The sequence below is a fragment of the Mus caroli genome, chromosome 19 (genome assembly GCF_900094665.2).
Source record: "Mus caroli chromosome 19, CAROLI_EIJ_v1.1, whole genome shotgun sequence".
Classification (NCBI taxonomy): Eukaryota; Metazoa; Chordata; class Mammalia; order Rodentia; family Muridae; genus Mus; species Mus caroli.
In genome coordinates this window covers 2,980,360-2,997,602 of record NC_034588.1, presented here as the reverse complement: position 1 = coordinate 2,997,602, position 17,243 = coordinate 2,980,360, and the positions used below count along the sequence as shown (strand labels likewise).

The following is a 17,243-nucleotide window of genomic DNA, read 5'->3' as shown; positions in this document are numbered from 1 at the left end:
CATCACTACTCACCGCAAGGCAGGTCTTCAGCAAACCATTTCATCTCTATATACAAAGTAAAAACAAATGGGTAGGGGGTCAGGGTGCTTTCTCCATGTTTAAACTTCAGGTGGGAAACTCTCTCCCACTTGCTTTTATCTGAGGATGGTGCTAAGGTACTGAGGGAGGAGACGAGCATGCGTCCGGTCACTATGTGAAGGCTGAGACACCAGCTCTCCTTCTCTGCCTACCATCCAAACAGCCTTGGTCTCACTGCTTCCATCTGAATCTGTAGTGTCATGGAGAGCTAGGAAAATTCAGGGGTGGTGTTGCATACACTCAGGAGACTGAGCAGGAAGATTACTGTGGACTTCATGCTACCCTTGACAACGTACCAAGGACAGCCATGGCTACCGAGTGAGACCAGCCATGGCTAGCTATCTCACAAGCATGGTGTTTTACATAGGGTTACACTTGTAACCTAGCATGTGGAAGGTGGATGGTGGACCAGCCTGGGCCACAGCAGACGGGAACTAACTTAAACCTCAAACTCCACTTTTCTCAGAGAGGGGTGGGAAAGGACCAGGAAAGAAAGGATACAGGGAAATACAATGAAGTGTTCTGTAACAAAGGGCTGCAGGCTGTCCATGTTTGCCAAGACTGCACGGATAGAATCCTGAAAGAGATTTAAAATCATTTTAATACTCTTAAAGCTCATCTTTCTTCCTTCCTTTCTTCCTTTCTTTCTTTTAGATTTATTTATTTATTTATTTATTTATTTATTTATTTATCAAGACAGGGTTTCTCTGTGTAGCCCTGGCTGTCCTGGAACTCACTCTGTAGACCAGGCTGGCCTCAAACTCAGAAATCCGCCTGCCTCTGCCTCCCAAGTGCTGGGATTAAAGGCATGTGCCACCACGCCTGGCCCTAAAGATTTATTTATTTATTTAATGTATGTGAGTTCACTGTCGCTGTCTTCAGACACACCAGAAGAGGGCATCAGGTCACACTATAGATGGTTGTGAGCCACCATGTGATTGCTGGGAATTGAACTCAGGACCTCTGGAAGAGCAGTCAGTGCTCTTAACCTCTGAGCCATCTCTCCAGCCCCAAACACCTATATTCTGTTAGTTATTGCTTATTGTTGTTGTTGTTTTGAGTCAGGGTCTCACTGCATCGCCCTGGCTGGCCTGCAACTCACTATGTAGACAAGGTGGGCCTCCAGCTCACAGAGATCCACCACTATGGACATCAGCCACTATATCCATATGTATATAATTTTTTCAATTAAAAAAGTTTGAGAGGGGCTGGAGGGATCACTAAAAAGAGAGATCACTGTCTCAAAAACAAAGAGACAAAAATAGGTGGGGCTGGAGAGATGACTCAGTGGTTAAGAGCAGTGACTAATCTTTCACAGGATCCAGTTTCAATTCCCAGCACCCACATGGTGGCTCACAACCATCTCTAACTCTAGTGGAGGACACAACACCTCTTCTGGCCTCCATAGGCCCAGGTGTGCATAGTGCACAGACACACACAGGCAAAAACACCCAGACATATAAAAACACAGTGATAAAATAAAATGAGTGTGTGCACACAGGCCCCTACACGTGGAGGTGGGGCACACACATGCTACAGAGGGCAGCCTTCGGAAGTCCTCGCATCCCACCATGTGGTTCCTAGGAATCTAACCCACGATGTCAGGCTTGGCAGGCAGCACCTTTACCTGCTGACCCATGCGGGAGCCTCACACACCTCAGTTCCAGTGAAACTGAACCACCGCTGGTTCCCGATCATTGCTTCTGCTCCTCCACTTCAAGAATTTTTGCTGTTCCTTCTGCTTGAAATGCGTCCTTTCACCAGCACACGTCCAAATCCTACCTGCTCTACCTTGAAGGTACAGCCCTGCAGAGAGCTGTCCCTGCAGCAATGATTTGTTATCTCAAACTTGAGACACTTAGCCCAAGGCCTTGCACTGAATCCCACATCCATGGTCCATTTTCCCTGCTGAGAGACGGTAAGGAAGGTGCGGGAAGCACTCGACCCACCTGCTTTATCAGAGCCTCTATTCAACAATATTGTTTGCATCCCGAGGAACGGAACAGAGCACACAGGCCCTTAACATGAGATGAGTAAACGATACTGACAATACTTATTGGCATATAGTTACTCTGCTTTTGCTCAAGTCAAAAAGTCTTGCTTTAACTGTTAATTAGTCCATAATTAATCTTGAGGAGTCGAAATAATTTGGCATTATAAAATCACTGCTTGGACTGCAGGCTGGCTCAGTGGAGAAAAGTCCGTTACTGGGTTTGAGAGTCTGAGTTTAATCTTTGAAACCCATATGGTAGGAGAGAACCAATTCTTACAAGCTGTCCTTTGACTTCCACATATGAGTTGTGGTGCATAAGCATGTGCGCATGCGCGTGCGCGCACACACACACACACACACACACACACATTAATTGATGCATTTAAGGTTTTTTTCTATGACCTTTTTTAGGGAGAAGTGGGTACTGTGACTGAACCCATGGGCTTGTGTGTCGCGCACGTGTTCTCCACTGAACTAAGTCCCTAGCCCAAGCCCACTTATTTTCTATGGAAAACATTCTGAGTTTTGGTTCCAACTTTTGTAATTTTACTTTTGTAGGCTTCGTTTTCCTCAAGTTTGGTCTCCAGGAAACAAACTGTCATTTGTTGTTGTATCTGCCATACTAGCACCATGTATTGCTTACAATGGTAGCTACTATCTACTACGATGGCATTTTTTTGGTGTACACGTGTGTTCTGTGGGTATGTGCATGTGTCCATATGAACCTGTGTGCACATATAAAGGGGCCCATAGATCAACACTGGATGTCTTCCCCATCCCTCTACTTTAGTTTTGGAGACAGGGTTGCTCACTGATGCTGAGCCCATGGTTTGGTGAGCTCCAGGGATCCAATGTCTCTGCTGCCGTAGCACTGGGGTTTCAGTGCTGAGCTCAGCTGTTATGGCTGCTTTGGATCTGAACTCAGGCACTCATGTTTTCGTAGGCATTTTTACAGCTTCTAGAACTGGTATTTTGGATAATTAGACTACATTACTTCTCAGTTCATATTTTCAAAACGAATAAAACAGAATGATTAATATTTTGTCCCTGAAACTAATAAGGAATGGATGAGAACACGTAGGGATTCAGACATGGCTGTAGCTTCTCTGCTACTCTGTGGGTTCTTCTTCTTCTTTTTCCTACTCTTTATCCCCCCTGGTTTCCCCGAGCATCACTAGATAGGAGAGAAAGAAGGAGAGAGGGGAGAGAGGGAGAGGGAGAGTGACCCCTGAATCTAATTTCTTTCCCCTTGTGTCTTCTTGAGCACGACCACTAATAAAGCACAGCCACCCTCCCTAAAGGACCGACAACCATCAACCCTACCGATGGGGCTCAGCATTAAATACCCTCTGAAGAGTTCCCAAAATTCCAAACACCACACCATCTGCAGCTAACAAAACCACACTTCTGCTAGAGCAGGAGGCAGATCATGGTCGGCTTTGTGGTCAGTCTGAAGCAGCGCCACATCCCTACACCTGGGATTAAAATGAAAGCACATTCTTATAATATTCCTGTTGTTTTTAAAGAAATCAAGACTCTAGAATCCTCACTAGAGATGGCTCAGTGGCAAGGGCTGTTCTACTAGAGGACTCTGATTTGATTTCAGCACCCACATGGCTGCTCAAAACCAGGAACTCTAGTTCCGAGGACCCAACATCCTCTTCTGCCTTCCACAAGCACTTGGCATATGGTACACAGACATGCATGTAGGTAAAACATCTACACATATAATATGAATAAATAAAATGAAAAGAAAACATAAAAAGTATTTACTGCTAGGTCTGGTGGCACATGCTTGTAATCACACGAGGGAGGCTAAGGCAGGAGGAGGAGTATGAATTCAGGGCCAACCTGAGGATCAAAATGAGATCTTGTCTCAAAAAATTTTTTTAAATACTTTGGACCCAGACATGTTTCCAGCACTTGGAAAGCTGAAGCAGGAGGATTGCCATTAGTTCCAGGTATGTCTGGGCTTCATGACAAGCAACAGTCTATCAAGGGTTACTACCAAACAAGAGCTTGTTTCAAAAACCAAGAAAAGAGGCTGGAGAGATGGTTCAGAGCACTGACTGCTTTTCCAGAGGGTCAGAGTTCAATTCCCAACACCTATGTGGTGGCTCACAACCATCTGTAACTCTAGTCCCAAGGGATTCAATACCCACTTTTTGGCCTTTTTAGACATCTGATATACATGGGGTACAAAGATATATATGCAGGCAAAGTACCCATACATGTAAAATAAGTAAACAAAAATAAAAGAAGAAAAGAATTGGAAGCTGGGCAGTGGTAGCATATGCCTTTAATCCCAGCACTTGGGAGGCTGAGGCAGGCAGATTTCTGTGAATTTCACACCAGCCTAGTCTACAGAGTGATTTACAGGGCAGCCAGGGTGACACACAAAGAAATCCTATCTCAAAACAACAAACAATAAAAAAGCAAAACAATTTTGCTGAAAGGACCCAAATATAGCTGTCTCTTGTGAGACGATGCCGGGGCCTAGCAAACACAGGAGTGGATGTTCACAGTCAGCTATTGGATGTATCACAGGGCCCCCAATGGAGGAGCTGGAGAAAGTACCCAAGGAGCTAAAGGGATCTGCAACCCTATTGTTGGAACAACATGATGTACTAACCAGAACCCCGGAGCTCTTGTCTCTAGCTGCATATGTATCGAAAGATGGCCTAGTCGGCCATCAATGGAAAGAGAGGCCCATTGGACTTGCAAACTTTATATGCCCCAATATAGGGGAATGCCAGGGCCAAAAGAATGGGAATGGGTGGGTAGGGAAGTGGGGGGCGCTATGGGGGACTTTTGGGATAGCATTGGAAATGTAATTGAGGAAAATATGTAATAAAAATATTAAAAATCAAAAAAAAAAAAGCAAAACAAAACAAATAAACAAAAGAGTTGAGATGCAACTTAGATGGATGGCAGAGTCATTACTTAGTATGCATGAAGTCCTGGGTTTAATTCCAGCACTGTATAAACCAGATGTATGTGTGTGTGTGTGTGTGTGTGTGTGTGTGATAACATACACCTCTAATTCCAGGCAGGAGGATCAGAAATTCAAGGACATCCTCAGCTATACACACCAGCCTAGGATAAAAGAACTCACTGCAAAAATGAAACACACACACACTCTCACACACACACAAATGCACACAAAGGACCGATAGTAGAGGCTCAAACCTATAATCCCAGACTTGGGTGGCAGTGGCAGAAGGATCTCTGAAAGTTCAAAGCAAGACTTATCTACACAAGTTTCAGGCCAGGCAGGAATATATAGTGAGACCCCCGTGTCCAAAATAAGTTAAAACCAAGCCAAACAAACAAAAGAGCAGTTTGCAAACTTTAATATGCACATAAATGTATGCAAATGTTTTCTAACCTATATGTGTACCCAGCATTGGACACATCTATTTGAAATCCACACCATAATCTTGGAAACGGATTAACCTCTTTTCACAGGTGAAAGAACAGACTTTAATACGGGGCCAGGCCCCCAGAACCCCAACTGCTAGCCCAATGCTTTCTTTCACCAGTTTACAAAGCTCTCTCCCTGCTCAGCCTTCTTTCTGGAAATCTCTAACAGCAGAGCTGTGTAGAAAAGGAATGAACATGAACTTGGAACAAAATGATGGCAAATGTTTCCAATTAAAATGAAGACACAGGCACTTGTCAATGTATTTACTGCCCAGTTTCCTGAACGTCAAACGCCAGGCGGTGGTTGGGGTGGTGGCATTCCTGGAGCCCTGGCAGGCAGCAGTCTCCGGAAGCTTCTTTGTGCCAACTGCCACAACAGAGCTGCCCTGTCTGGGAACCCCAGTGGAAACAACAACGGGTCTCAAAGGCACTCATACTTTAGTGAGAATTGAAAAAGGACATGGGCTTTAAATTTTCCTGGAAAAATCGTGGCTTCTTTGCATGGAGATACCAATTTATCAGGTGGGGTTTGTGACTTGGTTTGTAGGAAATAATAGAAGTCTGCGTCTGAAGCTCGGCAGTGGTGGCACATGCTTTTTTTTTTTTTTTTGGTTTTTCGAGACAGGGTTTCTCTGTGTAGCCTTGGCTCTCTTGGAACTCACTCTGTAGACCAGGCTGGCCTCGAACTCAGGAATCCGCCTGCCTCTGCCTCCCGAGTGCTGGGATCAAAGGCGTGTGCCACTACCATCCGGCTGGCACATGCTTTTAAGCCCATCACTCAGAGGCAGGCGGATTTCTGAGTTAGAGCCCAGCCTGGTCTACAGAGTGAGTACCAGGAGAGCCAGGGCTATACAGAGAAACCCTGTCTCAACAAAACAACCACTACCACCACCAACAAAAAGAAGTCTGGGTGTGATTCATCCTCAACTTCAGGAGTGAAGTTGCTTCATTTTCCTCCTACCTCCAGCTCCTGGATGATGACTCCCTTATCCTCTCTTTCTTCTCCGCTAGAAGGGAAACAGAGAAGTACCGTAAGAAAGCAAGTCCTGTCTAGTATCTGAAACACAATATATTACAGTCTGTGGTTGACCCAGTGCTCACCTTACACAGTGTGTTTGAGAATTGGTACAAGGTTGCCCCCCAAAGTCTTCTCTGTAAAACTTGCAAGATCTTATATTTCTGCTGTAATGGTTGAAAAGTTTTTAGGTTATATATATGTATATATAAGACCATATATAGTTAATAAATTATATACATATATATATACACATATGTTTTTGAGACAGAGTTTATCTAATTTTTTTGAATACGTTTTTGTTTGTTTGTTTTTTGAGACAGGGTTTCTCTGTGTAGCCCTGGCCATCCTGGAACTCACTCTGTAGACCAGACTGGCCTCAGTCTCACAGAGATCTTCCTGTCTCTGCTGGATTAAAATTGTGAGTGTATCTTCTTCCCTGGAGCCACAGAACTCAGTTGTGGAAAATCAAACAAAAGCCTTACCTATGGAGTTGGCTGAATTACAGCAAAAATTCAGGTCCTAGTTTGGAAGGTATCAACAGTTAAGCTAAGGGCACTTACTGGTTAGGGAATGGGATACTATAATTTGAGATGGCTATGTGTGGGAGAACCCTATTGAAACTGAGAACTTTGAACCCTCAGATCCGAGTTTAATCTCACCTGACGAATAGTCTCTCCACCTGCAGTAGATGTACTCCGTCCTCTACCACTGCTGACTGAGGAAATCAATCCTTCACTTTCCCTGAAGGAAATGCTAGACACTACTAATGATCCTCAGGGCCCACCAATAGCTGTCTCTAGACCTACAACCAGACTCAAGGCTATGCAGGCTCTTAGAGGGTTGGTTATTTCCTCAGTTTCAGAATGTATAACTGGGACAGATATACTTAGATTCCCTGACCTATGGAGTAAGCTGGGCATGCTGGTACAAGCCTTCAATCCCAGCACGTGAGAGGCAGAGACAGGAGGATCTCTGTGAGTTCGAGGCCAACCTAAACTACAGAGTGAGTTCCAGGACAGCCAAAGCTACACAGAGAAACCTTGTCCAGAAAGGAAAAGAAGTAAAAGAAAATGAAAAGAAAGAAAGTGTAGTCCACGAGGAAACTCACTACACTACTAAGGAGCTTAATGAGTTTGCTAATTCAACCAAGCCAAAGCCTGGAGAATATGTGTGGGAATAGATTTCAAGGGTGTAGGAGAACATAAAACCGAATCAGGCTGAGTTTATTGATATAGGCCCACTGAATGCAGAATCTAGGTTTAATATGTAAGCTTGTACAGATGTCAAAGATTTTGCTTGAATGGTTGGCTGAAATATTTCTCAAAAGATGGCCTACTGAAAAGGAGCTGGAGATGCCTGATATCCTTGGTTTAGTGTTGATGAAGGGATGCATGGCATAGGGAGTCTACAATGCTAAAGTGGATATGCTGTGTAAAACCTGATGGTCCATAGTGGGAAGGCCAGAAAGGCAGCCCTTCACTAATTCTGTCAGATGGGCACCAGCACATCAGAAGAGCTTTGTTGTTGCCCTTTTCCTTGTGTCAGACCTTTGGGTTCGAGACGCTGCTGCTTAGTTGGTTGAATTGAATGTAGCGAATTTATTTGGGCCCCAAAGTAGCAGGGGCCCTGAGGCAGCACTGAATTGCCTAAACACTGTCCAGAATGGCTATACCCATAAGCACAGCACAAAGTGATTTTGGTGGCATGACTCACATGGACCTTTGGTATGGGCTAATTAAGCATGGTGTTTCCAGGCATGAAATAGATAAGAAGCCTACTGCATGTTTTGTTTGATCTGTGTAAGTGGAAAAATTCTCAAACAAATGGATGGTAGCAAAGGGAATCTTGGGCTGTGAACCAATTTCTGCCAGTTTGCAGACCTAGAATCCCTTAAATGAAACCACAACCAGGTCCCCCCCCCCCCCCCCGTGGAAGGACCTTGATAAATTCCTGAGTTTTACTGTTAACCTTTCTCTAGTCCTTCCCCAGAGGGACACACAGCCTTTTAAAAGGGTATAGTACTATACATTGGGGGAAGGGAAGCAATCAGATATTCTGGGGTCTGTTAGGTACTGGTTCTGAACTGATGCTGCTTCTGGGAGACTCTATGAGACATCCAGACCTTCAGTTAAACTACATGTTTATGGGGGCCATGTGATTTATAGAGTTTTGACTGAAGTCCAGCTCACAGTAGGTTCAGTGAGTTCCCATGCTCGTCATGTGGTCATTTCCTCAGTTTCAGAATGTATAACTGGGACAGATATACTTAGATTCCCTGACCTATGGAGTGATCTACTATGGTTGGAAAGGCTAAATGGAAGCCTTTAGAGTTGCCTCTATCAGGGAAAATTGTGAATCAAAAGCAGTATTGTATTCCTGGAGGAATTGTAGAAACCATCGAGGGCTTGAAGGATGCAAGGGTGGTTGGTGGTTGTCACCACATCTCCCTTTAACTCTCCTGTTTGGCCAGTACAAAAGACACATGGATCATGAAGAATGAGAGCTGACAATCGAAAACTCAACCAAGTAGTGACTCCAATTGCAGCTGGTGTGCAGATGTGGTGTTCTTACTTTAACACATTAACACATCTCCTGGTACATGGTATGCAGCTATTGATCTAGCAAATGCCCTTTTCTCAGTACCTGTCCATAAGGACCACCAGAAGTAATTTACTTTTGGTTGGCAAGGCCAGCAGTATACTTTTACAGTTTTACTGCAAACATTTTATTAACTTTTGAGCCTAATGATGTAACTCAGAAAATATCTTGATGGCCTGAATCTTTCACAAAATATCACATTGGTCCACTATGTTGCTGACATTATGCTGATTCAACCAAGTGAGCAAGTGGTAGCAACCACTTTGGACTTGTTGGTAACACACATGTGCATCAGAGGATAGAAAATAAATCAAACCAAAATTCAAAGGCCTTCTATCTCAATCAAATTCTTGGGATTTCAGTGGTGTAGGACGTGCAGAGATAGATATTCCTTCTAAAGTGAGAGATAGGTTATTGTACCTGGCTCTTCCTACTGCCAAGGGGGGGTGGGGAACATGTTTAGAGGGCCTGTTTGGATTCTGAAGACAACATGTTCCTCACTTGGGTGTTACTCCAGCCAGTTTATCAAGTGACTTGAAAAGCTGCTAGCTTTGAGTGGGGCCTAGAAAAGGAGAAGGCTCTTCAACATGTCCAGGCTGCTGTGCAGTCTGCTTTACCACTTGGATCATATGATCTAGCAGACTTGATAGTACTTGAGGAGTCAGTGACAGAGAGGGATACTGTTTGGAGCCTTTGGGATTTTGGAGCAAGGCTCTACCATCATCTGTGGACAACTTTGAAAGAGAGCTCTTGGCCTGCTATTGGACCCCAGTAAAAACTGAACATTTGACAATGGGCCACCACATTACCATGTGACCTGAGCTGCTCACCATGAGCTGGGTATTAATTTAATCCATCAAGTCATGAAGTAGAATGTGCATAGCCGCAATCCATTATCAAATAAAAATGGTACAGACATGATTGGGCCCAAGCAGGTCTTTTTTTTTTTTTAAAGATTTATTTATTTATTATATGTAAGTATACTGTAGCTGTCTTCAGACACTCCAGAAGAGGGCGCCAGATCTTGTTACGGATGGTTGTGAGCCACCATGTGGTTGCTGGGATTTGAACTCTGGACCTTTGGAAGAGCAGTCGGGTGCTCTTACCCACTGAGCCATCTCACCAGCCAAGCAGGTCTTGAATGCACAAGCAAGTTACATGGAGACTTTATCCAAATGCCTATGGTTTCCACTCCCATTATAATGCCAAGTGCTTTCAAGCCTGCATCCATAGCCCTATGGGGTATGTGCAGAGACAATCTCTGTGCACTGTGCCTGTGCATCACCTGTCAACACAAAGTTGATGGCCAATGAGCTGAGGCAAGATTAGAAGATGGGACATCTGGCAGAGAGAGATAGGAATTCTGGGAAAGAGTCAAGAGTAGGAGATTTTGCCCCAGACTCAGAGGAGCCAGACAAATGAAACTGAGGAGAGGCAACTAGCTATGTGGTAGATGTAGACTAGAATAAATGAGTTATAGAAGTTACAAGCTAGTTGGGGAACAAGTCAAAGCTTATGGCCTAGGCATTTATTCATAAATAATCAGGTCTCAGAGACATTATTTCAGGAGCAAAAAGGCTGGGTAGAAAAGCTTGTGGCTAAGATATGTCCTGAACTTGGTTTACTTAGGGTTCTGCACGTTATACAGACACCACCTGGGCCTGGACAGCAGCAGCGTTACAACCCCTTTGTGGGACAGCCCTGAGAAACTAGCAAAGGGGAATCTTTAGAACGGGTAGAACTTCAAGCAGTGCACATGGTCATATATTTTGCTTGAAAGGAAAAATGACCACAAGTACAATTGTTCTGATTCATGGACTGTAGCCAGTGAGTTGGCTTGATTGTCAGGGACTTGAAAAAAAACATGATTGGAAAATTGGTGAGAAATGAATCTGGGGAAGAAGTATGTGACTAGATCTCTCTAAATGGGCAAAGCAGTGAATACTTGTGTCGTATGTAAATGCTGATCCAAAGGTGGCTTCAGCAGAGGTATTTAATAATCAAGTAGACAGGAAGATCTGTTCTGCGGACAGCCAGCCTCTCCCTTTCCTTTCCAAGCATCCCTACTGTTGCCCAATCCCATGAACAAAGGAGCCATGGTGGCAGAGATGGGAGTTATGCATAAGCCTGACAACATGGACTTCCACTCAACAAGGCTGGCCTGCTTAAAGTTGCTTCTGAGTACCAGATCTGCCAAATACCAACACTGAGTCTCAGATCTGGCACCATTTCCCAGGGTGACCAGTCAGCAACCGGTGGCAGGCTGACTACATTAAGCCACTTCCTCCATGGAAAGACAATGTTTTTTTGTTTTGGTTTGGTTTGGCTTGGTTTTTTGTTTGTTTGTCTTTGAGACAGGGTTTTTCTGTGTAGCCCTGGCTGTCCTGGAACTCACTTTGTAGACCAGGCTGGCCTCGAACTCAGAAATCCGCCTGCCTCTACCTCCCAAGTGCTGGGATTAAAGGCATGCGCCACCACGCCCGGCTTGAAGGACCATGTTTTGTCCTCACTGCAGTGGATACTTATTCTGGTTATGGATTTGTCTTTCCTGCATGTGGAGCTTCTGGCACAACCACCATCCATGGACTTACAGAGTGCCTCATCTACCATTCTATTACTCCATATAACATTGTTTCTGGCACAGGAACTCATTTCACAGGCAGAGATGTTCACCAGTGGCCTCACAATCATGGAAACCACTCGTCTTCTGTTCCCCAACAACCTGAAGCAGCTGGCCCAATACAAAGATGGACCTGCCCTTTGAAGACACAGTTAAAGTGCCAGCCTGGAGAGCTACAGCAGGGTTCTGCAGAAGGCAGGCTATACTTTGAATCAGTGTCCAATATATGGTATAATTTCTCAGAGAGCCAGGATCCCCAGGTTCAGGAATTAAAGGGTGGAAAAGGGAATAGTTCCACTCACTATCACTCTAGTGATCCACAAGGAAATTTTTGCTTCCCGTTTCTGAGCCCTTGAAATCTTCTGGCCTAGAAATTTTGGTTCCAAATGGGGGAGCACTCCTGCCAGAAGCAAAAACCAAACATTCCTTTGATCTGAAGCTCAGACTTCCCCCAGCCACTTAAGCCATCAGGCTAAGAAACAAATAACAGTGGTAGGTGCAGTGATTGATTCAGATTACCAAGGGGAAATTGGATTGCTTCTACACAATGGAGGTAAGAGAGATTATGTCTGAGTGCAGAAGATCCTTGGTGCTAGCATGTTCTGTGATGAAATTCAACGGGAAACTATAACAGCCTAATCCAGGCAGGATGACAAATGGCTTAGACGCCTCAGAAATGAAGGTATAGGCCATTCCTCTAAGTACAGAACCAAGACCTCCTGAGGTGCTTGCTGAGGACCGAGGAAATATAGAATGGGTAGTAAAAGACAGTAGTTATAGATGTCAGGTAAGACCATGGGATCAGTTGCAGAAACAAGGGTTAAACTTGACATAAGTGTTTGTGTAGATACTTGTGTTTTCTTTCTTTGATTTCTTTATCATGCAATAAACATCAATAAAGAGACTATCAGTGGTTATCATCTTTAAGTTTGAAATACTAAAAGAATGTCACTCAAGGTACATTGTCACCTATTCTAAAATTTGTAATACATCTACAGTTGTGCAAGGAATAGTTATATCATGTTAGATATATTTATGACTGGGTTAAAATTTTATTCTATAAGTTCTGTCCCTCTAGAGAACCCTAACTAATACAATATGCAGTAAGACAGGAAGCATTATGGAAAAATACTTGTATTTTCTAAAAAATTAGAAAGGTGGGACATGTCCAATCAAGGAAAATAACTGACAATATTTGTTGTCAATAATAAGTTTTGGGTTTTCAAGGGAAACGATTGAAATTTGGAAACTTATATCCATCACTGTGGATTTTGATAGCTTTCATAACTTAAACACTCCCCAGATAAGACTGGTAGCACTATTAACAAGTATTACTTAATATTTTATAAAAAACAATTTGTTTTTATGTACATTGGTATTCTGCCTGTATGTATGTCTGTATGGGGGGTGTCAGATCCCCTGGAACTGGAATTATAAACAGTTGTGAGCTGCCATGTGAGTGCTGAGAATTGAACCCAGGTTCTTTGGTTAAAAACAGCCAGTGCTCTCAACCACAGAGCCATCTCTCCAGCCCCAACATCTATTACTTGGTATTATATAATGAATTCTGTCATTCTTTGGACAATCTATATAAGTCAGTGAACCGACATTGTCCAGATGACTAGTGGAACGCTTCATATTTTAACATCAGGCTGAGTAAACATTCATCAAGACACAACCCAGGCCCTGCTTAGTGGCACATGTCTTTAACCCCAGTCCTCAGGAGGCAGAGGCAGGTGGATTTCTGTGAGTTCAATGCCAGCCTGGTCTACATCATGAGTTTTAGGACAGCCAGTGCTACACAATGAGACTCTGTCTAAACAAAACAAAACAAAACAAAACAAAACAAAACAAAACAAAACAAAACAAAAATCCCCCATATCCAGAAACTCAAAAGTTGGAGATGGTAGTTGCAAGCCAGCATTCAAGAAGCTGAAGCACAAGGATGCTTGGGCTGTACAAACAAAGAACCTCAAACAAGAGAAAGCAACCAATGAATCTTAATGTAGTAGATTCAAAACTGTAATCATAATTTCAGATCTTCAATGCAGCTAACCTTAAACTGCCATGTAAAAACCCCAAACTCCTACTTGTCCAAGTTTTTGCTTCTGTTTTATGGTACTACAGATTGAACCCACTACATTCTAGCTAAGTGCTTTACTAGTGAGCTAAACCTTCAGCCCAGGTAAGATTTATATGGCGTCAAGAGAATATCTATAGTAACCTGAAAGGGCTATTAATATATTCCTACCTTTCCCCAGTACAGATCTATATGAACTGGACTTTCTCTCATATCATCCCCAAACCAAAATATTTTCAAGACTGAATGTCCAAGCAGATACAATATTCTAGTGCTGTTTATTTTTGAAGATTTTATTTTGTAAGAGTTTGCATGAGTGTAGGTATACATATATGAGGTCACATCTGCTTGTGCATATGCAAAGACCAGAGAAGAGTGTCAGATCCCTCAGAGCTGGAGTTACAGGCACTCATGTGAATCCCAGCTCTTTTGTGAGTGCTAGAATTTGAACTCTGCTTCTCATAACTGTGCATCAAGCCCTTTTAACCACTGAGCCACCTCTCCAGCCTCCAATACTCTAGGGCTCTTCTATTAAGCTGGACATTAATGAGATTTGTAGAAATGTAAATGTATGAGTTTCTGTATATCACGTGTGTACATGTCCTAGGAGGCCACAAAGTGTCGCATCCCTGGGAACTGGACTTCTAGGTGATTGTGAGCCACCTGATCTAGGTGCTGGGAACTGAAGCCCAATCCTCTGCAAGAGCAGTAAGTACTCTTAACCACAGAGCCTTCTCGCCAACCTCTTGGCGCTTCTTATTACATTCTGGACATTAAAAACCTCAAAGATGCGTGATTTGTAAATACTTTCTCCATCACTATTGTTAAAATAACCTTTGACAATTTTAAAAAATTAAATAGCCAGAAGTGGTGACAGAGACCTTTAATCCCAGAACTGGGGAGGCAGAGGCAGGGGAAGCTCTATCCATTCAAAGCTGGTCTAGTCTATATAGAGTTCCAGGCCAATCAGGGCTACAGAGTGAAACTCTGTCTCAAAAATCTCTTTAAATAATTAAAAAATAAATTCCAATTTATTATTTCTTTTGCTGCTTGTTTCTTTGGTGTCTTAGTAAACCAATGCCAAATCCAAAATTAAATCCAAGCCCAAAAGAAAATTTGCTCATTTATAGAACTGACGTATTGTTTGCTGGCTTGCTTGCTTGTTTTGAGACAGAATCTCGCATACCCCAGGCTGGCTTTGAACACCTGACTCCCCACCTCCATCTCCTCAGTGCTATGATTACCAGCATGTGTCTGGGTTCTTCTTCATTTTTAATGAAGTGCCTGGAATTTCCCTGACACATTGTATCTGCTCAGCAGTTCCAAGCTCTCATGTCAGGCATCTCACAACTGACTGTGACTCAAGTTCCAAGGAATCCCATGGCGATCCACATGCAAAACGCCAGCCATAGACCAGGACTTCATCTGATAGAACATGTTTAAAAAGCCTAGTGTGGTGGTGTAGACTTCTGATCCCAGCATCATACAAGACCATAAGTTGGAGATCATGGCTGCACATCAAGACCCATCTCAAAGCAAAACCATAAGCAAAATGAATGAAGTTTTAATCTCTTTCAGCAATGATTTATAATTTTCAAGGTACAATTTATTGTACTTTGATGCTTTTAACATTATTTTAAAGGGAATTGTTTTTTTTAATTCCTGTTATTTAATAATTTGTGTGTACGTGTGTGTTTGGGTGGATATATTTGCATGCGTCTGTGTCCTTAAAGGCTTTCTGTGAATATGATTATCTCCTCTTCAAGTCAAGATAGTTTCCTTCTTTTCAGCTTGCATACTTTACCTTCTGTCAAAGAGCTCTGCCTAGAACTCCAGGGTCCGCCTGAATACAAGTGCTGAAACGGGGCATTCTGGATTTTTCCCCTGTTTTTTAATTAATTAATTACATGTATTTATTTTTGAGACAGGGTTTCACTATGTAGCCTTAGCTAGCTAGAACTGGTTCCTCAGACCACACTGACCTCGATCTCATAGAGATCCACAAGTCTCTGAAATATTTATTTTTAATCATGTATATATGTGTGTCCATGTGAGTGTATATGTATGGATGTGTGTGTGTGTGTAGATAGGTGTCTGGAAGTGTGTGAATGGATATGTGTGTATATGGATATGTATGGGTGCATGGATATGTGTGTGTATATATAGGTGTATAGATGTGTGTGCATATGTATGGATGTGTGTGGATGTGTATGAATGTGTAAGTGTATGGATATGTGGGTATATGGATATGTATGGGTATGGGTGCATGGATATGTGTGTGCATATGTATGGATGTGTGTGCATATGTATGGATGTGTGTGGATGTGTATGAATGTGTAAGTGTATGGATATGTGGGTATATGGTTGTGTGCGGGTTCCCTCAGAGGCACCAGGTGTCATATCCCCTGGAGCCAGAGTCATAGGCAGTTGTAAGTCACTTGACTTGGGTTCTGAGAATCTTACCTTATTCAGGTCCTTTGGGAGAGTAATACACACTGCTGAGCCATCTCTCCAGCCCCTGTTTTATTTCATAGATAGATATATAGATAGATAGATAGATAGATAGAGCCTGTATGTCTGTCTGTGTACTACATGCATGTGGCGCCTGTGGAGGCTAGACTAGAAGGCATCAGAGCCACAACAAGTAAAGTTACAGGAGAAACCAGCACAGAAGTTCAGGGAACAGAAGCAGCATCTGGAAGAGACATCAGTGCTCTTTAACTGACAAATAATTTCTCCAGGCTATTTACAGTTTTATGTATGTATGTATGTATGTATGTATGTATGTATGTATGTATGTTTTCATATGAGGCCAAGCAGAAATAATTCTGAGAAATATCTCCTCACAGGTATATTGTCCCTAATTTAGGAAATTGTATCAACAGCAAACATAATGAATCCTAAGTACCCGGGAAAGAGCCTGGTGGCCAGGCGCTGGTGCAGTCACTTCTCTGCACTGAGGGAGGCAGAGAGAGGATGACCTGGGGGAACGCAGGTGCATGTGCTTGCATGAGCTCTGTCCCTATCTTTCCAATTACCTGATACTGTTGCCATATCTGATTTTGAACTTATACACGTTGGATCCTGCATGAAGGAACCTTGTCTCTGGAAACGGGTAGGTGAATGGTTTTAAACTCATTGTTTTTGATGGCAGCCTAAAAAAAAAAGTAGAAATATTAATCAGTAATAAGCTAAAGATGGCTCCTTAAATATAGGAAAGGAAGCCTATTTAATTCACAGCATCTCTTCAGGGGTAAAATGTTCAACATAATATCAGTGGCCATGAACCAGGCTCACTCAGCACAGCTGTTGATTACGTGGACCATTCTCTTACCCATATAGTGAGGATACATGCTATAGTGAGGATACATGCTATAGTGAGGATACATGCTATAGTGAGGATACATGCTATAGTGAGGATACATGCTATAG

General features: G+C 43.0%; 1 protein-coding gene across 1 annotated transcript in view; it reads right to left on the bottom strand.

Moving 5' to 3' along the window:
* Nucleotides 1-17,243, bottom strand: part of Majin (membrane anchored junction protein) — a 39,033-nt gene that overhangs the window by 11,640 nt on the left and 10,150 nt on the right. Inside the window, exons 2-5 of the mRNA XM_021152160.1 lie at nucleotides 16,850-16,966; nucleotides 6,457-6,502; nucleotides 581-656; nucleotides 14-139 (exon numbers count right to left, since the gene is read on the bottom strand). Coding sequence (XP_021007819.1) covers nucleotides 14-139; nucleotides 581-656; nucleotides 6,457-6,502; nucleotides 16,850-16,950 — 349 coding nt within the window. The 5' untranslated portion in view covers nucleotides 16,951-16,966. The remainder of the gene's footprint in view (nucleotides 1-13; nucleotides 140-580; nucleotides 657-6,456; nucleotides 6,503-16,849; nucleotides 16,967-17,243) is intronic.